This window comes from Corvus brachyrhynchos, unplaced genomic scaffold, assembly GCF_000691975.1.
Source record: "Corvus brachyrhynchos isolate BGI_N302 unplaced genomic scaffold, ASM69197v1 scaffold116, whole genome shotgun sequence".
In the NCBI taxonomy this organism is placed as follows: Eukaryota; Metazoa; Chordata; class Aves; order Passeriformes; family Corvidae; genus Corvus; species Corvus brachyrhynchos.
Window position 1 is genome coordinate 13,015,324 of NW_008240221.1, and position 24,763 is coordinate 13,040,086.

Consider the following 24,763-nt stretch of genomic DNA (forward strand, 5'->3'; position numbering starts at 1 on the left):
GTATAGGGAATGTTGTCTCTGTGTATCCTCCCAAGAGTACATGTGACGTCAGGAAATCAAAGGATTACTTGGAAGGTGCCAGTGTTACTCAGGTCTCAGTAGGAACAACTAAAATTAGAAACATGAGTTGGCTGATGTTGTTGAGATAAATAGGGTCTGCTCCGGGGTGTTGAAGTAAGCACAAGTTTTTCCGACTGCCAGATTTGGGACTGTGAAAACTTTTGGGCAAATCTTTCAGGCATCCACTTTCAGGCAGAGTTTATGGCTAAGAATCAATGATAACTCTTAATAAAAATTTATAGCAGACTAGATTAATGAACCTACAGGGCTAGTGAGTAATTTCTTTTACAATTTGGCTAAAGGCCATACTTTTCACATCACTTTTTGCTCTTGCATCCAGGGTTTTTAAGAGACATTTACAGCATTTTTTAAAAAGTTGATATGAGTGCTTTGGCTTCCAAATGTCAGTGGTAAGTTCTCAAGAATTTGCACAAGGTTGGTGTTTGGCTGTAGTGTAACCCTTAAGCTGACAGATCTGAAGTTGCCCTCAAGACACTTCCACTGCACAGCAAAGGACTGAGCTGTAGTATGGGGGGACGTGGTTCTTATCAGTGGAAGGTTTTCCCAGATCCGATAACAAAAATTCATAATGCAACAGACAAGAGGCAGCTATGTTGTTTAGGGAGAACATGGAGAAAAAGCTTTGGCAGAGTCTAGACTTCCTTTCTTTTATTGATTTACTGAAAAATTTACTTGCAACATTTCATTCACCAAGGTGATTGATAGCTATGAGCATTGCCTCAACCCTTGTGGGCGAGCAGCCCACTTAAGGCATCTGGAAGAACTTGAGAAGAGGGAAGATATTACCCTAGGCTTTCCATTTCATGGTTTTATGTGTAAGAGGGATTGAAATGAAATCCTTACCTGCCTCTCTTAGCTCTTTATGTCCTCAGAGCTGCTCCCCATTAGCTTTGCCTTCAGTACTCTAGGCTGCTTGTAATTCCCAATCCCTGTTCATCAGAGCGAGAGTTGTGCTCCCTGTAGGTAGTCCTGCAGTAGATCCCTTGTGCAGTACATTTGTTACATGACTGAGACCAAAACACTATTATTAACCCATTTTCGGGGATGCAGATGTGCTGGGGAAGTAGCTGACATTCTCTCTTCTGCCACAAATTTCTTGGGACACCTTTGGCAAGCTCCTGAGTCCTTTTAGAGGAGACTCACAGCCTCTTTGGTGCCCACAAATGTGGGTTTGATCCTTTAATGTGTTGTGCTTGCCCAGGGTAGGACGAGTCTGAATGCCAGAGATGAATCTCATCTTCTTTCTCAGTCCTGGAGGGGGTGAGGCCTCTCTGAAGGGTAAGCCAGGAACTCCACAAGTGGAATGGCAAGCTGCCTGCAGCTTGCTGGTAGGAAATGCATGTATGTAGGAAAATTGGAAAGCTGTAGACAAGGAAATGGCATGTATTTTTGTGGTTTTACAACTCACATATTTGTCTGCTACAGGCAGGACCAATTGTGTGTGTATTCTGGTTGTCAGTAATTGAAAAAAACAACCAAAGCAAACCCTTCAAAACAAAGTATATAAAATCACTGTGTCTAATCAAACCCATGACTGTATAAATTTGCTGCTTCTCTGGAGAGTGGCCTGGAGGGAGTATAAGGGGTATTTATTAACTCTGTTCCCTGCAAACACTAGCTATGAGTGTAAACTCCCATTTAGAATCTCTCTCCACTGTAAATGTCCAGTTCAGACATTGTTTCTGTGTTAAAAAGGGAAAAGAAAGAGTTGATTGCACTGAGACAACCTCTACTAATTCAGCTTTATGAGATTGGCTGCCAGGATTCCTTGCTTTAGTCACTTGTTTTTGCACGGAATGAAACACAGACCACCTGGGAGAGCATGTCCAAGACATTAAGGCAGTGACCCAGTGACCCCAGACTACACATTTCTGTTATTCTAGCACTGTAATGTCAGATTCAGTGGGAGCTTTCCAAATGCATAAAGAATTTGGACATTCACAGAATCATTACAGATTCATAGAATGGTCTGGGTTACAAGGGACCTTAAAGATCATCTTGTTCCCATCCCCTGCCATGGGCAGGGACACCTTCCACTAGGCTAGGTTGCCCAAAGCCCATTCCAACCCGGCCTTGAACACTTCCAGGGATGCGACAGCCAGAACTGGGCAGTCTGTTCCAGTGCCTCACCACTCTCTGAGTAAAGAACTTCTTCCTGATATGTAATCTAAAGTTGCCATTCTTCACCTCAAGGCCTTTCCCTCTTGTATGACTGAACACCCTTCTTGTAAGCCCCTTGTAAGCCCCCCTTATGTACTGGAAGGATGAATTCTGGATCAGTATTTCTGATGCCACTTGTTTTCAGCAATTAATCACTCGAGGCCTATATGGAAGAATGTCTAATGGTCGGCTAAAATTATTGCTTATTACCACAAAACTATATTACACTTTACAGCTGATTACCTGCAATTTTCTCATTTTGATAAATTGGCAGAAAATAAAACCACAGCTTATTTGTAAGGAAAACAGAAAGCCCTGGAGAGCCACTTAATTTGTTGTGCTTCTGCCCCCTGAAATTTATCAACAACATTGTGGTCTAACTTCTCTCTTAATATGCACAGGTACTGAAATTAGCAGATAAATGCTCTTTCAAGGGCAACGTTTGACCGTGTGAGTGTGACTCGTTTCCCCAAGAGGAGCTGTGCTTAGAAGGTGCTCCGGAGCTGAATCCTGACTCTCTTTAAAAAGATTAGCTAATCTGGGGAGGGCCTGTGAGCATGGCCTGTGCCCTGGGTCTCTTTCAACACTCTCCAGGACAACCAGTCGTTGGTGACAAGAATCACCAGTGCTGCTGATGTGGTATTTCCTTTTGTCCTTTGGGCAAGAGACAGGACACCTTTGCTGCCACCATTTCCTGCTGTCACTCCAGCTGCCCTACAAAAGGGAGCAGATTCCTTGCATGCTGACCACAGAATTCCCTGAACCCTTCCTCCCCTTTTTTTATTTTCACCCACCAGGAAGATTTCTGTGAAACCAAAAAAAAGAAGTAAAAGTGAGCTGACTCTTCGCTGATAGAAAGATGAGATGAACTTTCCAGAAATGGCTCTCAAAGCACAGGCCAGCTGTTGATCACAAAAAAAGAGGATTGGTGTTGCTCTTTCCAAAGTGGATTTGTTTTCCCCAATTATTCTGGATTAAAAGTAAAATACCAAGTAGAAGGAAACATTCCCAACTGCTCCAGCTTTCTTGGCAGGCCAAGGACAATGGCTCCTGACATGCCTAGTCAGTGGATATTGCATGGTCCCACTGATGTCACACACCTAAGCGGCCTCAACATGAGAAAGGGCCCTTTCTCATGACTCTTAACATCTATAGAATGATGATGGTCAGGGGGAAAGAAGGAAGAAATTGCTAGAAAGGAAGAATAATGGTCATCAGTACCACTGGGAGGAGAACCCACTGTTATATTGCATATTAGACCTCCACGGTTTCTAGGCAGTTTGAAGAAGGAAAGTTTCAGTCTCAAAAATTCAGTGAATTAAAGAGCAGTTTGGGAAACTCTTTTTCAGACCATATTAATTACTTTGCAGAGGATGGGGAACAGTGAGCTCAGGGTCCAGAAGAGGTTACTGCACTGCCAAAGTTGCTGTTATAAATCACAGGACCGGTGCAGTTTCATTCATGAATCTTGCCTGAAATAGAACTCTCTGGCAAGTGGTTCCCCCAGCTAATTATTTGCTGTAGAACTGCTGGATGCAGAGGTCATAGACAATCTCTAAATTGCTGTGTCTTTGAAATCTTTGCTTTGACTGAAATAGCTCATCAGAGCAGAGTGATTATGTCCTGCAGGAGAAGAGGCACTGGAGGCAGAGGTGGCCAGTGCAGCCTGTCTCCCTGATGAGGCAGGACTGCTCCCCGGGGTGTAAACCTCCTAATGCTTTGTTTACTCTAAATTTAAACTTTCCAAGTCATGGGGCTTCCATCATTGCCACTAAGACCGTGCTTGACAGTGTAATAGTTTGCTCTCAGGGATTTTTTTCCACTTTGCGTTTTAAGCTTTCCCTTTCTTTAATCCTATGACTTTTGTTTATGCACCCTTTTGCATTTCTTCAGTTTAGACCTCCTCTCCCTTTGAAGTTGACCTTGCATACAGATTAAGTTTCCTACTGTTAGGAAATGTAGGTAATGTTAATTAGGTGATATTTGTACTGCAGCTTTTATTGGGTCCTTCTATTCGGTGAACATGTTCCTGCTCTTTGTGAATCTCGGTTTCTGGGCTCTTTCAAGACCCTGCCAGAGGAGCACTGTTGAATCCTGCTGGTGTTTTGACATCCCAGCCCAGTGCTGTCTGCTCTACTGTCCTGCTGGCATTTACTCCTCCCATAGCAGAGCTGGTGACAGGGAATGCATGCCCAGTTTTCAGCTATTTCACAGTCTGGCATGTTTATGTGAATCACCAAATGTATGGGCATAGTTCTCTTCTGCTGACTCTGCTGTGAGCACTGCAAGGTCCAAGGGAGAGCAATAGGACATAGCTAGTAGAGCACTAAAACCTGCTATAGATCAGGATTCAGGGCCTTTGATTCTTCTTCAAGTGATTCACGGGTGGAATGCAGTAATTTGGGCAAAGCTGAACAAGTTTCTAGAGGAGCAGGCTGGGAAGGTGGCCTGATGAAGCCATAGGCAGGTAACCTGCACCTCATCAGCATGGATTTCACTTCCTCATGTAGTCTGTGCTTCCCTGTTGCTGATTCTTGGAAAATCTTCTTGCTCCATGGACTTCAGTAATTTGCATGAATGAATAGAGATGAATGTTCAGTCTTCAGAAACTGGACCTGTAAATAAGTTTTCATCTTGAAAGCACTAAGTTTATAGAGTGTTTTAAAGTATTACCAGTGTTCAAGGGTACATAAAAGAGTATCAAAATTCAAATGAAATGTGACATGAAGGCATTATGAATGCACTGTGCTGTAGTGAGAGTTCCTTCTGCCTTGTTTGTTGTACTTAGGTCTTCCCATTGCAAAAACTCTGAAGGTGCACCAATGTAAGTGTTGGTGTAACTCTGCCATAATGGCCATGCATGGATTGAATTTGACCTAAAAATGCATAAAATTACTGGTATCTTCTTGCATAAAGTTCTTAGTACAAATCTCTGCCCATCTTCATTTGACTGCACACAGCTCTTAAACACTCATGCAGCTTGCTCTGTGAGTTACTCTCCCCAGCAACACACAATTTGGGCAATTTAGTTGGGCTCCTCTCTGTAATTTCATGCATGACTGACATGCCCTGCAGTCATCCTTATGCTCCTTTGAAGATGGAGGCTGTACAGGGAGCAGCCCCGTGGCAAAGTCTTCATTCCTGTTGAGTTTCACCATTGGCTTCTATGGGTCCAAAGTTTCACCCTAAGCGTGAATCAATGAATTGCTCCGAGGGACCAAGAACTGAGGTAAGTTTAGTTGCCTTGGGTGTTAAGCTCAGTTGTGGTTTGTTTTACTCGTGCAGGGGAAGCACTTCTTGAAGAGTGATTTGAAGAGACAGGCTAAAAACGAGTGCACCCTTGGGAATGGCTGGGGATGGCCTCCTTGCAAGAGCTCACATCCAGCTCCACATTTAAGAGGTTGTTATCTAATGAGCACAAGCAATTACTTAGCTAATGAGCACAACAAAATGAGCACGAGAAATGTGTTTCATCTGCAGTGGCCACTAGAAAGACATGATTTTGAGCTTGAGGCTGCCCTTGCTTTAAGACCCACGTCACCGCAGGGAGATTAATCCAGGGCATAAATCACAGGTGTTAGATTAGTGTTTGTTTTACTTGAATTCACATTTCTTGCTCTCTTATCTCCTCTAAATCTTGCAGCTTCTTAGCTCAGTCATGAACCAGGGACTGGAATGGGTTTAAACAGCCGCAACTTCCCTCCTGAGCACTGGCTGTCAGCCCTCAGGCCTGATTTACCACTGTAATGCAATTATAAAATGGCACAGTGCAATTAATGTTCTTCCCTCCCCTTTCACGCCACACAGGAATTCCTGAATTCCTCCTCCACCTTCCTCAGTTGGAGTGATTTTTATAATATAATCTAATCCGAGGTGACTTTTTTTGGCTTTAGTCGGGGGCCTACCAGACTCGGAGACATAAGGAGCTGATTTTACATTCCAGCTAGGGAGGGTTGTGGGGGCCTACTGCTATTCCTGTGCAAGTTCGGATTGCTTGTGGGTCTCTTTCTGTTTGGTTTTGTGTTTTCCCACTTTTACAGCTGACAGTGACTACCAGAACAACAAGGAAAAGAATGAATTGCCTACATTTTTCCATCCATTGAGCAAAAACCATGTGAGCTCAAGACATTCCCTCACTACCAAGTGAGCTCCCAGCCTTCCTGGTGTCAGCATAGCTGATCATCTGTAAATACTTCAGAAACAACATCTGACATTTGCCAGAGCTCTGAGACTGCCTTGACATATGATTTTTGAGAGTAAGGCCAGAAAGCCAAGTTCTTGGCTTCTGGTAAATACCAGAACCCCTGGACCTGCAGGGAACTGTACCTTTGGGGATCATCTGGTCACACATGTTCTGCACAGTGTTTAAAAAGATGATGGTACATAGCACATACTGGTGAAAGCAACAGGAAAGAAGATTTCTGTGCATGCAAGGATAGGTAAAAATTATATGTGCAAGTTTTTAAGTTAACATTAAGACCAGTGTAACAACTTTATTTTTATTTTTGTTTTTAATCAAGAAAATGCAGAGTCAACTACTGCTAATTTTCTTTGCATTTTTCTTGATGTATTTCACTGAGGATTGAACATATTTTTTTTTATTTTACTCTTTATGGATATATTTCATTATGCATAAGACTTTACTCAAACAGTGCACAGGAAATCAGAAATTTTAAAGTTTTTTTTATATTTTCAGGAAGAATATTGCCCTTTGGGGGAGGTAAAATACAGTTATGGGAATGAAAAGGAAATATTGATTTCCCTCTATGAAACTTCTCAGAGACATGGCTATTGTCAAATTAAATTGGAACTGTAGCTAAACACTACAACAAATTAGTAAAAGGCACACTGAACCCCAAGAACACTTCACTTTTTTTCCGTGGTCTCACAATGACATAGATGACTTTTGCTCCTTAATTTAGTTACTAATTTCTCCCTAGGGCTTTGTTCTTTGCTGCCCTTTTCCACCCTTTGCATACCACAGGAAGTAAACTCAGGAGGTTTCACTTACGTAGAATACAAGGAAAAAGTAAGAGCTGCCAAACGTTAGAGAAGGGCCAAGACAAAGTGGCAATACCTGAAGGCTGCCCTTGTCCATGGTTCCTGAGGTCAGTGAGCTGTTGCCTTTGCTCCTGGTGCTGAGCCTAAGGACAGATGAGCAAGTGCTGTCCAGGTATCTCAGCTGAGGTTTTCAAAGTTGTTTTCTTGTTGGCCTGTCTTGGTCTCTGCTGAAACCCAGGCAGGTTTTCCAACCAGTTCTAATAGCATCCATTACACAGCGCTGAAGGCTCTTGAAATGCTCACCTGTCTGCTGTGAACAGGTTTGTAGATAAAAACCCCAAGTGTACTGCCTTTGAGGGAAGAAAGCTTCTCTAGAGGGAAAGGAAACATTTGGGGCTCTTCTTCTTTCCCTTTGCTCCATATTCTTAGCTCTAGTTGTGTGTAAGCACAGCCATGGCTGTCTAGTGCCAGTCAATCCTTTCAGGTGCACAATGATTTGGAGAGAATTTCTCTCCATATGTGTAGCCCTCCAGAGCTGTTTCTAGTTGTTCTTTGCTTTTTGAGATGAAAAGAGATATCTGCGCTGGATCCTCACTTAAATTCCTTTGCAACTCACTGGATTCTGCATTAAATTAAATTTCACATGCTGAGTGAGCAGCCAACCCTTATGAGCCTAGAGGAAAGAGTATGCTTTTTCTCTGCATTTTAACGTGACGGTCAAGCTGGGGCTAGTGCTCCCGGGCACCTCCTTCAGTGTTCACCTTTCAGCCTTTCCATCCTAAACCCTGTATTTTTAAACGAGATGCCTGCATTTTATTATCTTTGTAAGTGGAAAACAACAGCATATGTTCTCTGCCCGCTAGAAAAGGCCTGGATTGTTTTAGTTTGAACTTTAAAATAAAGGTCAGACTTGAGGCAGGCATGAATTTTTGCATGTGTCAGCCCAAAAAGTGAAAGCTTTAGGAAGTTATGAGCAACCGCAAATGAGGCAGCTTCAAATTGCACTTGAAACTGGAACAGCTGTTGTTCAGACCATAACATTCAGAGTTATAATGCTAAAGATTCTATATATTATGTTCAGGGAGAACTCAAAAATAGAAAGTAGTCACTGAAGAAGAGAGAAAATTGGTTTGGGTCGCTCATGGTAGAGCAGGAGCAGCCTTTATGTTAATGGCACAGGGAGAAGATTGTGGGAAAGCCTAAATATCGAGGTGGGTGTAAGAAAAATGAACAGAGAGAAGACAAAAGAGACCAGGGGAGTCATGGGGAATTTCTGAGGAAGGATTTTCCAGTGCCTCCTTGCAAGTGAAAATTAATTGTTTTGGGGCTGGAATTCACCGCTCTGTATCACAGGGACTTAATGAGGCTGGTGGATTACCTCGCTCTGAGGTCTCAAAATGCTCTGACAGGTTCATGTGTGTCAGGCAAACATTATGGTAATTTTAGCACTTTAGGGGCTCTCCAGGAGTACATAAATACCACCGAAGCCATCCAGCTGAATTTAAAACTTAATTACTGCCCCACTCAATAATATTCTCCCCCACACCACTGCTTTAGAGGATCATAGGGTTAAAAGAAACCATTAATCTTCCTTAATGAAGCTATTTTCTAGCAGGAGACAGAATGCCTTGCCCCTGTGGATTCTGAGATGGAGTTTTTGTGAGTGTTATGAATGAGAGAGTGGGGAGCAAGTGCTAGAGGAAAAGCAGACAAGGGGGTAGGACCCAAAATGCCAGTGGTGACAGAACCCTCTGACTCACAGCCCCTTCCTGAGTTTAGCTAAAAGAATGTGATAATCATGGGGGAAGAGGAAAGAACCCTATTAAAAAATGACTAAGTTGGCTGTATAACAGTGTTTCCACCACAACTACTAATTTTTGGAATACCAGCAATTTATATACATATATATTTGTACCAGCTTTTATATGACTGAGACAAGAGCTCTCTTGAAATTGTGCATTTCCAGAGAAATCTAAAGCAGATTGGTGGTGATAGAGTTTGAGTCTTTACTTTTAACTATCAAGGTGGATCCATATCCTCAAAGCTGCTTTTCCTGGGACTGTACTGTCTTATATTATGATTAAAAGGCATGCAAATGTTTCAAAATCTCTGTGACCATCCCAGTGCAAGTCCTCCCTTTTGCACCCATGCAAGGGGATGAAAACCTGCTCCTTAAAACAGTGCAAGGAGCACTGAGTCCATGGCTCCTGTGGTACTCACTGTGTTGAGAACCATCACCTGCCTTGTGCCAGGGCTGGTTGTGGAGGCAAGGATGGCCTCACCTTTCTCCAGTTTGTCTCTGTTTGACGTTCCCTTTAGTGGGGACACTGATGTGCTTTTGTTTCTCTGTTTCTTGTGTGCATTCCCGGCTGCAGAAGATGCTGGATGAGTGCCAAGACAGGCGGAGCTGCCAGTTCCTCGTCAACAGCCGGCTGTTTGGGATGGATCCGTGCCCCGGGACTGGCAAGTACCTCCTTGTGTGGTACAAGTGTAGGCCAAGTAAGTGTTTCTCTATCCAGTCTGTTTGCTCTGTTGAGACCAAGGCATTCTCATACTTAATACTCACCAGAGAGGCCTTCTAGGACTTCTTGTTCCCTTCCACCTCTATTTTCAGTGTAAGATAACCCCTGGTGTGGGGCATTTCCACTTTCCCCCTCACTTGCTGCCTTGCTGGGATGCTGCTGCTCCATCTCCTTCCTGCTTTCCAGCAGCCTGAGCTGCAGACTGTTTCTGCAGGTGCCAGTGCCTGCCTTTGCCAGCACTGAGCTCATGTTGTCAGCAGTGGGTGGGCTTCTCCTGCTCCCTTCTGCAGCGACTCTCCTGCCCTGGTGGGGTAGAGGGACCCTCTCTGTCCCCTCTCTGCCAGCCCCTCCAGAGGCAGTGGGAGCTCCTTACATGGGCAAAGTCTTCCTTCAGAGCTGGGTGCCTCAGGCAGACCCTGGTGATGGTGGTGTGATGGGAACCTCACCTGCCCATGCCATACCATAAGCCAGCTTTTAATTGCTCCCAGATCAGGCTGGGAAATGTTAACCTGTGTTTTGCATGATCTCATTAGCTGTGTTGAAATTAAATGGGGCTGGATACTGGGAGTGCAGTCATGCGTGTTGCAGAGGAGTGAGCCCAGTGCAGCTTTGGCTCAGGACAACCAATTCCTGGCCCCAGCAGGGGAGTTAGCACAGCGTAGACACTATTCTCCATCAGGGCTTTGGAAGCAAACACATTAGTGTGGAGATGGATCATGTTTGATGTGGACAAACTGTGCCAGCTGATGTCAGCTGGAGAACAGGACCTGTTTCTATTTGAGCACAAGTCTGATGAGGAGCATCTGAAGGAGCTGGGGTTGTTTAGCCTGGGGAAAAGGAGGCTCAGGGAGGACCTTATCACTCTCTGTGACCATCTGAAAGGAGGTTGTAGAAAGGTGGGGGTCAGTCTCTTCTCCCAAGTAACAAATGATAGGAGGAAATGGCCTCAGGATGCACCAGGGGAGCTTTAGATAGGATCTAAAAATTGGAAAAATCTCTCTACTGAAAGGATGGTCAAACATTGGAACAAACTGCCCTGTTCCACCCTTCCAAGTGAAGTGGTGGAATCACTGTGATTGGAAGTATTCAGAAATGTGTAAATGTGGTGCCTAGGGACATGGTTTAGCAATGGATTTGGCAGTGCTGGGTTAATGGTTGGACTTCATGATCTTAGAGGTCTTTTCCAGCCTTAATGATTCTATGAATTACCTGGACATGGCAATTAGCCTGGACATAGCATTTCAGACCAGCCTCAAGTTTTTTAGATGACATAACTAACATGGTCCCGGCATCACATCAGCAAAATTTTTTGGGGAAGAAACAAAAAAAGACCATTTGCACAGGGGAGAAAAACAGATCTGACTTCAGAAAAGGTTTGAAACAAAAGCAGAAACATTCAGACTTTGCCAGCAGCAGCACAGAATAAGACTTTTTGCCCCAGCAGGCAGAGACCTGTGCTAATGAAGTGAGGGGATCTGGCCAGATCTGTGAGGAATTCAAATCAGAAGTAGGTAATGAAGCACCTGCAGTTGTTGTGGGATTTTCGCGAGTGATTGTAACATCCCATTTTGGGTGAGAAATGCATCGTTTTGAGAGGGGTGATTAGCAGGGTGTTCTGACAAGTCCTACTGAACCTGAAGGGTTTATATCAAAGCTCGCTTGAAAAATCTGACTATTGAGGCCTGTGCTGACCTTCTGAAGGTACTTCAGGACCCATCTGTGCATAAATATTTATGGCTTGGCATTCTTTGCTAATTATGGATATGGTAGAAAAGAAGGAGTTTGTCAGTGTGTAGAGTAGGTGATTTTCCTGAAAGGGAGCAGGGGAAGCTGCTTGAAAACATTTCCCCAAGACATTTTTCAGGCAGCTCCAATTTTGCAGGGTGAAACAGGGTAATCTGACAGAAGTTATTGTTTCTTAGCGATTGGGCAAACTTTTAATTAGAACCTACTAGGTCAACAATGGTGTTTGAAATACATGAGAATTAGCTTTGCCCAGAGACACCAGGTCATGGTCAGGCTTTCCCTGATAATCCAAAATGTTAATTTTGAGTCTCACAAACAGTACCTAGTGCTGTTGTGAGTTCAATAAGCCTTTCCACCTTTCTGTAGGGAGAAGGCTAATGAGGGGACTGAGGAATGATGCATCCATAGAATGCAAAATACAGGACCATGAGAAATTTTGGTTGGCTTTTTGGGTTACTGACTATTTGAGTATTGTCTATGAGCTGTAAGTGAATATATGCTTAAAGGCTGAACCCCAAAACTGTGTTGAGCTGTTCCAGAAAGAATGAGCACACAGAGTTGTAATCAGAGAGTCTTTGTGAAGAGCTCAGTGCCTGGCACAGGGATTGATCCATAACTTTATCAAAAAACAAATACAATATTTTGGGTTCTGTTTCTGAATTTGTCTTTCTTAACAGCAGACGTAACAGAGATACCTTAATAAGAAGCTATTTAAGGTCTGAATTGTCTTGAATTGATAGGGATATAAATTTCTTTTTGTTGCTTATTGAAGGAGCCTGTTGTGATCATGTCACTGAAGAAGTTGTTTTGGTTAGCACCTATCTAGGTAAAATGAATGTGATTTTTTTTGTATACAGGTGTTAGAGGCACTTTGGGAAGTGGCCTGTAGAGTTTGGACAGGACATCTTTAATATAAAATAAGGATGCCCAGCCCTCCCACTGTCAGAGTCATGCTGGAGCCTCAAAGGGCCCCTGAACAGAGGTAGTTATCTAAAGAGAAAGACTTCCTTCAAAGAAAGCAAAACTGAAGTTAGTGGCATTTGCTTGTACCTTTGCTGAAGAATAACGAGACGGTGCAGTCACCCCCTCGAGCCACTGTCACTGCAGTTATGTCTCCCTGACAGTCCCCTGCGCTTGAAATCGAGTGGTTTCGATGCTCGCTTGCTGTGTGGGGTTCATGCACAAGGCAGGGTGCTATTTTGGTTTCTTGTGGGCAGAATTTCAAGGAGATGGAGGACAGTAAATCATGCTGAAACTGAAAGACAAAGATTTTTCAGATGGTGGAGCTCTGGGGGAGAGGGCAATGAGGGTATGTCTCCTGTACTCATCCCTCCGAGACTGCTTTCAGTGGAAGCAGGGAAAAGTTGTGCAGAGGTATTGTGGCTCACCTCCTCTAGAAATTAAAAGAAATAGTTCAGAGAAGTGCATACTTAACTAGAAGCAGTGAGAAATGAATTTGCTTGTGTGTTTTTTGGGAAGTTTTGTGCTATTCACAGTTCCCTCTGATCCAATAGATGGATCTGGGATCTGATAGACACTCATCCTGCATGTACTGGACTCAGATATGCGCATGGAACTGCTTTTAAGTGTCAGGAGTTTGGCAGTCCTGCATATTCTCTGTGCCTGTAAATAAATAAATACACTATATGTGTATACTTTCAATTTTAAAATTTAGGATGTTTAAGGAGATCAGAAATGATCAATAAAATGCTCTGTTCTGTGTCAATTTCGTACAAGGGAGATTTACTTAAAACTGCTATGTGATTAGAGGGCCAAGATTCATCAAAGTGTATAGAGGCTTAGATTTTATTTCTAGTTGACATGGTGGTGTTTGATCAAAATTTCGACTCGATGATCTTGGTCTCTTCCAACCTCAATGATTTTATGATTTTATTTTTCTATATCATGTGTGCCTTAGTTTCTAACGTGCACCACCCTTTGGGGGGGATGTTCAAAGGCACAGTACAGGTCTCAGCACAGCACAGCTTCTGCTTCTAACCTTGGAGATGCCTCTGCAAATCTTCTTGCTGTCCACAGCCTCAGCAGAGCCCCTGCAGGGTCCCTGCAGCTCAAGGCGGGGATGTGTTGCTGCAGAACTGAAGCCCGGAGTTGTTCTCTCCTAGTGTAGATGTAGTTTGGGATTTAGCACTGGCCAGAGATGGTTTCCAGTGGAAAGTCTGGGTATTGCTACCCTGTTTTAGAAGCTAAAAAAATTGATGAGAATGCTGGTCCCATGCCAGTGGGCCTCGGTGCCAGGGAATGGGAATTCAATTTATCAGGGCCAATGTATCCTGAGATCCACATCCAAAGCACATTGAAGCCTAGGATCAAACCCTGAAGACACAGAGGACTTCAATCTCCAGGGTACCATCCAGGATCATTAAAAAAATGCACATAAATCCAATTAATTCCCAGGTAACATGCTGATTTGATTTAGACCTATTAAGTGTAATTACTGTGTGGGCTGCAGGAACAGATAATTAGAGGGAATTGACATACTATTTAATTGGTCTAACATGAATTCCTTCTAACTGAAATCTGGATTCACCAATATTATTCAAACAATTCAGTGTTTGTTCATCCCCCTCACTTCAGAGATACAGAACCGTGTAAGATTGTGTGTTATTGTAAGCTAGGAAATATTTGCTTTGTGTGCCAGACTTTCTGGAGGGCTATGGGATCTAATCCTGGCTGGGAACAGGATCTGTGGGGCTGCCCAAGTCATGCTGAAGAAATAACTTCACCTCTCTGCACCCCAGCAATGCCATTGCAGCTGATTTTACTGGGGTTACTCGCTGCTCTGGGCTGTTGCACCAGCAGAGATCCATCTGTCCCTGCACAGCAGCTCTTTGCTCGTTGTGGCTTTTTGGTCATCTGGTTATTTTTTGGCTTTGCTGATTCAAAAGTGTCAATGTCCCTGAACAAAATGGGGGCATAAATGTTTGCCCTGCTCTGCAGAGGGAATACTTTGGATGTGTTGTCTGAGTGGCCATATGCTGGCAGTGCTGTTGAGAAAGGAGAGGGCTTCTACCCTATTTATTTGGCTTATTCCATGAAACCCCCACACAGTGCCTTTCTCTTGTGTCCTCCTTTGCCATTGCCATACCATCCTGGATACACTGATTAATTCTCAGCTCTGAAGAGCCTAAAGCTGCAGCTTCCCATAATGCTATAGTGATATTTTCCCTCTTTTCTCTTGGGCAGTTACTACTTTAGCTTATGACTTCAAGGACTCTGGGAGGGATAATCTCCATCCAATGTTTTCAAAAATTATTATTATTTTTATTTCATTTTAAAATGCTGAGTGAAGCAGCTGGATGTGATAATTGAAGGATGGTGGGTATGAAACCCCCCCCGTACTAACCATCCCAGTGATGTAACAAAGTGTAAATCCAAACTTTGCTGCTCTACCTTCTATTCATAAATGTAAGCCTAAAGCCTTTGAAGTTTCAGAAAGCCTGGATTGTGACCTTGGCTCCAATTTCAGCTGAAATCCCTCTGTAACAATACAAAAACATATTTGGGAAAGGCACATCAAGGCTCTGAGAAATGTATCTGGGAAGGAAACTTATGTTTGTTGGCAAAGGGTAAAGTGCCAAAAGTTTGAGAGGGGTTAGAAGGAGGAAGGGGGGTGAGGGAGGTCACTTCGCTCTGGTTTGGAACCTGTAGCTTTGATTTCTGGGAAAACCTTTGTGCTGAGAATTGACTGGATATGTTTTGAAGAGAACAGGCTTTCATTCTCTTCACCATAGATTTGATAAAATGTGAGATAAAAATGTAAGAAGCCCAGTTAATTCTTGTAAAAAGTCAATGGCTTTTTTTCAAACATGGAAATGCCGATCCTGATGTCCTTACCAAAATCTTACTCAGATAACTTTATTTTTCTTAACAGCCCCAGGCAACTCTAATTAGAAAGCAACTGAATTTAAAAATCAATTAGGAATTAATTCCAATTAGATCACCTTCTGATAAAAGTGTCATCTTCAAATTTACTCTATCATGTAGAGATAGAGCTGCCATGCTGTGTCCCAGGAGCGTCTGCCTTTTGGTGAGGATGTGTAATTTTTTTGCCAGGGATACTTCAAAACCTGTGAAAACAGCAGAATACCATTAGTGTTGCCAGAGCTACTCCAGCTATCAAAGAACTGTGAAGAGTCCTGCTCTGTGTTGTGATTCCATGTCTCTTGGTGAAATGGTTGGGTCTGCTCATCAGATTTCAGCTGAATTGGCTGAAAATTATGGAAAGGAGGTTTTGGAAGGACCACCTAGGCTTGCAGTGAGTGCCTCTTGTTCAACTTTTAATTTCCCTCCAACCCATTCCTTCAGTATTGAATCTTGTGTGGGCTTTGCTGTTGGCTTTGCTTGGCTGGGGATTGCACCTTTTCTGTTAAATTCAGTGAACACAGCCTGAAAAGCCTCATCTCATCACACATCCTCAAGGCTTTCATTCCCCAGACAGAATTTGTAAAACACTGTGAGCAAGGCAGAGGGCTATAGAAAGCACAGAGGTTTTGTAGAAGTTTCAGACGAGACCAAAGAGGGACCTAAATGTATTCCTGGTTGCTTTAATGTTGGTGATTGATTTTAGTGCTGGGATAGATTAGTAATTCAGTAGTCATCAACTCTTTCAGAAAAGCATTTATCTCCTTCATCAGACAGGTTTATTGGTGGCAAGAGAAGTTCACTGCATTGTTTGCTGCATTGCTTTTTGGTGGGCCAGGCTTCCCAACGCAGCACAATGGGGTTGGAAATGTTTAATGGGCACATCCCCCTGGCCCAGCCACCGAGGCAACAGAGTGAGCCTTTTGCCTCCTGCATTCACCAGCTCTCTCTTACTTATCTGTATTATTTCAAAACTGTTAAGGTGGTGCAGGGAGTGGAAATTTATAAGGGCAATAAAAACCTCAGGCTGCAACCGCTGTGGTGATGAAAAGGTGTAAATAAAGGAATGTTGTAAATAACAGAGGACAGATCTATCAGCCCCCAACTGGGGCCAGAGAAATGCTAATGCTAATGATTAATATTGTTTTAAGCTGTTGATGCACAGAGATTTTCAGGAGCTGTCAAATAGTCCTATCTCTGTAGCACATTAATCACTCAACTGCCAGGAGGAGGATTAAGAGGAACGTGTGATTCCATTGTCAGCAAATGCAGAGATTGCTGTCAGTTTAATTATAAATATGATTGTAATATTAATACAATAGATTAACTAATATAATAAATGGAAATATGTTATTATCACTGATGTAATTATATTACACTATTTTTATTATAACCATAATTTCCTGCCCTTGCAGAGAAGGAAACTGCTGCTGCACCTTGGAGAGTTAAAAAAAAAAGAATCAAAAAAGAATCCCATTTTTCTTTCAAACATAATCAGTCAGCCCTGATTGATGTAATAAGGAGTCAGTGAAAAACCATGGTGTTTCCTACCATGTAGATATAAGGATTCCCTTTGCTGGATCAGGTCTCCAGTATCCAGATGTGAACCACTAAAAAAGACAAATTCTGAAATCTGCCTAAATTTTATAAATCCTAGAGCTGTGACTTTTACAGATCCTCTTTGTCCTTGTCATTTATTTTTTTCTGTGGGATCCTGGGAAAAAACCCACACAAACAAGGGATAACAATATTCTTTTCTTAACCAATGAATTTTAAGCGAAGGACGAGGAAGTGTTAGACCATGGTCTTTCAGTGTTGGGATAGGTGGGTCAACAGCAGTGTCAGGAGGAGCTCCCCCTGATCTTCAGGAAATCCAGCCCATCCTTGGGCACTCTGGCACCTGTGGCACCTTTCTGTGCTGACAGTGGAGGGCTGTGTGGTGGCTGGTCCTTCAGGTGTCAGAAACGGCTTTGGCTGCTGGCAGAGGCAAAGTGACCTGGGAGTCTCCTCAGAAAAGCAAGGAGTGTCCTTGGAGCGATTAACCAGAACACGAGGAAACCAAGTTGTGAAAAATGGAGCCTGTAAGTCTAAATCCCAACACAGTCCTACTATGGTAGATGTTTGCAAGCTCTGAACAACAGATTTCAAGATTTTCTGGTGTACTGGTGAAGAACTGAGATGAAAAGCATGTCCCAGGAGCCATATTCTTAAAACCAAACTGAGATGCTGCAAAGGTTGACTTCTGTGCAAGTCTGGATCTGTTGTTTTGACTCCACAGTTTAAACCATGAGAGTAGGACTCACAGAACAGAGAAGTAAATTTATACAGAGCTTCTGCAGGAGGTCCTATATATGGACTTATTCAAGACAGAAAATATAGATCAATTTTTCTCCTCAAACAGATGTCTTTTAGAAAAAATAATAAAATGAAAAAAGCAGAGAAGAGTAAACCTTTGCTGGGTTATTGTCATGGTAATAAACTCTTTCCAATTCAATTCCAATTTCTTCATTATTTTTTCAATATCAGTCCTAGTTTTGGTTTGCAAATGAACTTTACATTTTTAAAACAGGTATCTCCTGATATTTTCAGTGGTTTATCATACTAACGGTGTATGAAGCTCTTCTCACACACTTATTTTTCTGACTACTTCAAAGGCACTGGAGGTTGTCACCTATTCACATCCTTGTGAACTGGGACTTCTAAAGCATCCATGATGAATTTTGAAAATTTGGTTACTGTATTTCTCCCAGCTACATTTTTTTTCTTCTTAGGCAAAGCCATTGAGGGAATACTGTGTATTTAATTATTTTAGACAATAGTGAGCTAGCTTTTACTCTAGTAGACCTCATTTTCTCATATTGTGTGCTTTAGACAACCCAGTGGTTTATATGTAAAAATATCAATCAGGTATCCTTTTAATGTTCCTGTGTCAGAATTATTATCACCATTATTTTAATATCTGGAGAAGACTATTTTAATGATATAAGACTAAGTTCTCCCTTTCAGCTATTTTAATAGTAACTTTAAGCAGCATTAATCCAGATTTATACAATCACTGGAAGGGCAAAACAAAACTGCTGTGAGCAGTGGTGCTAATGGTGTCTTTTTCCTTATACATCTTTAAGTTACTTTTCCTTAGTGCATCTCTCCCATCTTTTCATTGGAGTACAAAAGTTTTGGCTGTGCTTCCCATGTTGCCTCCTATGGTGTAGCTAGTCCAGATTTAAGTCCATGTGTAGCGGGTTGATTTCATTGGAGTACAAAGTGAGAAGCGTTGCTTCTCTTAAAGACTGTCCATCAACTCAGGGTCAACCCAACACACCATGATAGCTGGCCAAGTTTACAGTTTATTAGTTGGCTGGTTTACAGGTCATAAATCCATGCTGGTTGACTGGTGGGACAGTGCAATGATTACAACCAGCTTTGGCACTGGTTTGGCTCTCTTCTGAAATTGGCTACCAGTTCTTAAGAAATGTACAGGGACTTCACTACATTTGTCATCTCATTGTTTCTGTCAAATTTCACTGAACTTTAGCCAGTCCTTGGAAGCAGGACTAACAAATGGTGAGGCAGAGGCTTAGGCAGCAGAGCACCGGTAAGTCACAGCTGCTTCCGAAAATCAGCCCAATTTCATTAATGGAAGAAATAGGAAGAGAATTAAATTTGTCCTGGGCACCCAGGTGTTATTTTTAACTGCCATCTCACAGTCTAGTGCACGTATTTGGATTTTTTTTTCCTTTTTTCCTCCTTAGATAACCATATACCTCTTTGTCGAACAGGAAAGTGCAACTAGGTGCATCTGAACTCTACATTGGAAATGAAATTTAGCAGTTAATTTGCAGCACTGCTAACCCTTCCACAGCAGAATATAAAAGGACAACTACTTCAGACTAATGAAAGTGACAGTGGGGAGAGGTGCCTTTTAAACACTGCAAATTGGATGGGTGCATCAGAAGTGTAATTTTAAAGGAATCTGACAAGGTCATTTGCAAAGAACAATCTTCTTGTTGAAAGGGTTTCAGACCTCCAAAACTTGGCACTCTTGAGTTTTCAGGGCACTTTTGAAGTTGGCAGGCTGCCTATTTAATATAATTCTGGACTGTCATCCGAATTGTACCTTTCAGAGTTTCAGATTATCTCCTGCAGAAGTAAGTGGTGCATGCCAGGCTGCCGAGGGTGGCAAACTTCAGTTCTTAAAACTTAAATTAGACCATCTTCACAAAAAGTTTCTCAAGGGAAAATTGAACTGAAATAATGTTAAAAGATATTTCCATGCAAATGTATGAATTTGTGACACTCCAACTTTTTTAATGCTCCAAATTAAAGGTAAAATCCTTTTAAGATTCCTTTGAAATGAGGGAGTCACCAGGTAGCCCTTAGTAAAATGCTTGTGGGGAAGTGATAGCAAGGGCTGTACTTGAGGACTCTGGAGACCTCTGCTCTTCTGGAAAGGTTTCCTCCATCCAACCCTGCCTAAGGGAATGCTGACTGGATTGATATGGATTTATTCACATCCTGATATGAACAGAAAGTTCTCATTAGTAGCAAGTTCACATGGATTAGGAGGAAGCTCTGGAACTCGGGATATGAAGAGCATGTCCTAAGTGAAATTGGAAGAAAACAAAAAAGGAAGGGGCTTTTTGCAATGTGAACTGGTCTAAATAGTAGGCATTTGTCACTGGGAGAAACTTCCAATCTATGTTGACTTGTCCCCTGATAGGGACAAATATCTCATCTAAAGCTACTCTTTAAAAGAGGGTAGATTAGATATTAGGAAGAAATCCTCCACACTGAGTGTGTCAAGACACTGGCACAGGCTGCCCAGAGAAGCTGTGGCTGCCCCATCCTTGGAAGTATTCAAGGCCAGGTTGGATGGGGCTGTGAGCAGCTTGTCTAGTGGAAGGTGTCCCTGCCCATGGCAGGGGGTTGGAATGGGATGATCTTTAAGGTCCCTTCCAAGCCAAACCATTTTAAGATTCTATGAATCTCTGATTTACATTTAGGGTCTTGAAGGCCAGAACCTGCTTATATCTCTCAAAGAGCAAAAGAGGATAAAGTACTGAAATAATAAAGGCTTGCTTGAAATGAAAAGTAAGTAAATACATAACATAGGGGTAGAAGCTTGGGGAAAAGGTTTGAGGTGGTGCATCAACTGGAAAATACTCTTTTATTACAATTTTCTTCTTCTCTGCAGGGTGTAATAGTCGGTGAATGCTGTCCAAGGCACCTTTGCTCTCACTGTTTTGAGATGCACTCTCTTATTTTAATTATGGAATGGACTTAGTTGTAATTATCCCTAAAAATATTCTCTAAATAAAAAATATTCTACAGAAAATATTCCAGAAGTTCCTGGAAATCAGCTGGTTGTGGAGAAAAAGAAAATATAAAAACAGGGGTCACAGGTTACCAGGAAGGGTCCTGAATGGATATCTCCAAGATGAGCTGTTCATGGGCAGTCCTGTGAGCAGCACTCTTATTCAAGGATGCTGCTTAGAGGTGTCTGTCCTAGTGTTTAATAGGTTTCCTGTCTTGGAAACTCATTTTCCTAGTTCCCACAGAAGAGATGGAAACAGGTACTCACTGCAGTCATCTCTCACATGACTAACAGGATAGCTGGAACAACTTGCCCAAGAAAGTTGTGAAGTTTCAATCATTCAGGTGTTGAAAACTTGAATGGGTATGGCCCTCAGCCACCTGCTGCTCTAGTTGACTCTGGTCTGAACAAGGAGTTGACCCAGACATTCTCCATGAAAGAGGTTCTTTCTATCCTCAGTGACTCAGTGAATTATGGTCTGGAGTGACTACATCCACAGTAAAAAGTTCAAATTTCCAAGGTTAACCCTTACTTTGGCTTCTTTCTTTAGGATGACTCAAAAAATTGCTATGTGGTGACTTTTCAATGTAAGTATTCTGCCTAGACCATGCTGAAATCACCAAAATCTCACCACTTGCATTATCAACATCTTTATTACTTGGGGATGTCTTACAGTGTCTGTAAAAGTTTGTTGAATTTTAGCTGGTTGCTAAAAGGTTGTGTATTCCACTTGTGCACTTCATCTGTTCCACTTTACAATCAATCTATGCCTGACAGGTGCAGTAGGAGCTGGAGGACGGAAGAGTGACACAGAACACTGGTGATGTACCTGCCATTAACACAGTTCTTGTGGAGAGAGTGGCTGAGTGGGGAAGTGAGCAAGGCAAAAATTGGGTTAAAGAGAAATTACTGGCTTAGATGGAGTGCAGTTTAGTTCTGAAGTGACATCTTGGGTGCAGTCACGTTAATTTAACAGTTTTAACCTAGATAAGAGAGTCTTCTGTGGGAAACAATCCTGACCTGATAAGGAATTGGGCAAAACCATCCCTGTTTCTTACAAATTCACTTTCTTTGCTCACATTCTCAATTCTAAGATTTAAGTCCTTTAGGATTTTGTGAAGAAAACAGATTTCTCTTTACATGTATTTCCAGCTCTTTGATCTGGGAAATAGGATCAGCTATTATGCACTGATTATGTGAAGTACGAATACTTTGATTAGCAAAATTTCATAATTTTTTCCACAAGTTCTGTTCAAAAATATCATTTTAGGCAAGGTGGCATTAATGCACTTAATCATTTTGTTAGAAGCAGAATCTCCTCAGGAGCTTTTATCTCTAAGGTCTTGCAGAGATTGAGGCATTGACATTTAGTTTTGAGCTTCCAAATAATGATAATTCAGAAAATTCTTGTAAGCCATAAGTGAAAATGTTCTTAAGATACTGGATAAATATTTACTATTGGTCATACAGGTTAGTATTATTGTACACATCCAATAACTACAAAAGGTCTTCGTATTGACTTTACTGTTTGAGAGAGACCATTTTTCTATTAGAAACATTTATAATTGTTTCCCTGTAATTGTCTGAGCTAAGTTACGATTGTGTCATATACTGACCTTTAAAAACGTGTCTAGAAAAGCCTGCAGCTGTTCCCTCCTTGGGTTCTCTCTACTGACTTATATTTAAGCCAGTGTCTCTGAAACCAGGCAGTAATAAAAGGGATATTATCCTTAGCAAATATCTTAATCATGGTAAATCTCTGTTGCCCTACAAATGACTGCACGGGGGATTAGAGTGGAGTAAGCCATTTGCTGAATATCACTGCCACCTTTTCGAGGCCATTTAAGCATGTTTAATTTTTCAGGGTGAAACATGAAACCCACTAATACAAATGTTTGCATTTGGCCTGAATTATATCCAGACTGTAACAGTTAGAGCAGGCTTAGGACCAGATTGTGAGTGATCTGTAGGAGGCCAGTTCTGCTGGGGAGAGTGAGAGAGAAAAATTCATATTTATTCCCAGTCCCAGCTCTCTTATGTCACTTATGCTGCCTTGCTTCTTTTCAATATTTATGTAAGGCTATTATGGTGTGAAGTACCAGTAAATACATGGATGATGCTTAGCTCTGCATTTTTTTAATATCAATCACAGTCCTTACTGTCATCCAGTGCCTGGGAGCCATCAATGTCTGGCTTGGGTTCATCCTGGCTGAAATGGAGGTGGCAATGCTATGAAGTACAACATAATTCCAGGGACTTGTGTCCTCCATAGCATCACTTTCTAGCTGTTTGTTTATGCAGATTTCTATCAGATTGCCCAGAAACACTGAGACTCCCTGTTTTCCAGTGGTCAAGCTTTAGGGAACCTTTTGAGAGTCTGAAATACTACTGTGCACTTCATGCTTTCTTTTTTCCTTCCTTTTAAGAAAGCAGTATCTTCTCTCTGTGCCTGCCCAGGCAACTGCAGCCCTAACCAATTTGGACTCAGCCAGAGCCTTGGGAACTGGCAGCTCCAGGAGGTGTTTCCTGGGGCAGAATTCAGTGACTGTGAGGTGACATCTGTTTCAGGTGGCACAACCCTCTTACTCCACACCTCAGTGTACCAGGAACACATCATCCACAAACTCTCCTTATTTCCAAGGAACCTGCACTCAGGTTCACCTCCCCAGGCTGATTTCTTGAGCCTTCCATCAGGCAGCTTTCCCCACAAGCCCTGAACACAACTTCCCAGAGCGGCTGTGAGGGTTAGAACGGCGAATGTGAGAGACAGTGTTTTGTTGTTCATATGATCATGGAATCATAGAATGGTTTGGGTTGGAAAGGACTTTAAAGACCATCTTGTTCTTGTTCCAACCCCCCTGCCATGGGCAGGAACACCTTTCACTAGACCAAGTTGCTCACAGCCCTATCCAACCTGGTCTTGAACACTTCCAGGGATGGGACAGCCACAGTTTCTCTGTTCCAGTCCCTCACTACCCTCACAGTAAATAATTTCTTCCTAATATCCAGTGTAAACCTGCCCTCCTCCAGCTTAAGACCATTCCCCCTTGTCCTATCACTACCCGTCCTTGTGAAAAGTCCCTCTCCACCTCTCATGTAAGCCCTTTAGGAACTGGAAGAAGTTGTTTTTAATTGTCTTATGACTGCTGGACTGATCTTCAGCAAAGATGCTGATGTCTGTCCATCCCAGGGTATACTGTGCTCAATGCAATATTTTTTGTATTTAAATCCCAGGCAAGCTTCCAAATGACAAGCCCTGACTTTGAATGGTCAGCAGAATTTAATAAATAATCTAAGGACCTTAAATGAGACCATAGGATGTGTGGTTAAGCAGTTATACTTGTTAATGGGGAGATGTAGCTAATAGTAACCAAATTGAAAGAGGAAATTGAGTTAGTGCCTTGTAAGAAATGAGACCTTCACAGAGGACCCCCACATTAGAGACTTCATAATTGTTCTTTTTAAAAACTCAATCACCTATTTCATATTTCAACCACTTCAGCCAGTCACAAGTATTCTTTTCTGTGACAGTGGTTTAACATAAACTACTTATAGCTTGTCCTATTGGAGAGTTTGTGTCTTTGTGCTCTTAGCTTGAATCCATGTTTTTTCCCTATGGAAGAAAGAAATTCTGTTAAGTCGATAAAGTTTTATTATACTCTGTTAAGTTTTCTACTGTATGGGCAGGTTAAAGCTTTGATTTAATTTTCCTCATAGAAGGAACAAAATTCCTATGGGAGACAATTACAGGTGAAGATGAAACCCCTTGGTCTGTTCAGTGAATCTTTCAGATGCTTTAATGGTGATTGAAGATGAAATACTTAAATAGATAAAATGGTCATAGAGTAATAGAACCATTTGGTTTAGAAAAGCCCTCTAAAATCATCAAGTCCAACCATTAACCTGACACTATCAAGTCCACCACTGAGTCTTCACAGGTATTTGAGGTTTCTCTCTTTGTACATGCTCTGAAGTTGCAGACAGCTTCTATTTCTGATCCCTGCCACTGTTTTATACACTCAGCTGGTTGTCATTCATTCCTGTAGGTACTGCTGAG

The 24,763-nt window shown here is 42.1% G+C and overlaps 1 protein-coding gene across 2 annotated transcripts in view; it reads left to right on the forward strand.

The window, feature by feature from the left end:
• Positions 1-24,763, forward strand: part of EVA1A (eva-1 homolog A, regulator of programmed cell death) — a 208,396-nt gene that overhangs the window by 60,479 nt on the left and 123,154 nt on the right. For both annotated transcript variants that reach the window (XM_008641815.2, XM_017745068.1), the window contains exon 3: positions 9,618-9,741. In XM_008641815.2, the coding sequence (XP_008640037.1) occupies positions 9,618-9,741 (124 nt within the window). The remainder of the gene's footprint in view (positions 1-9,617; positions 9,742-24,763) is intronic.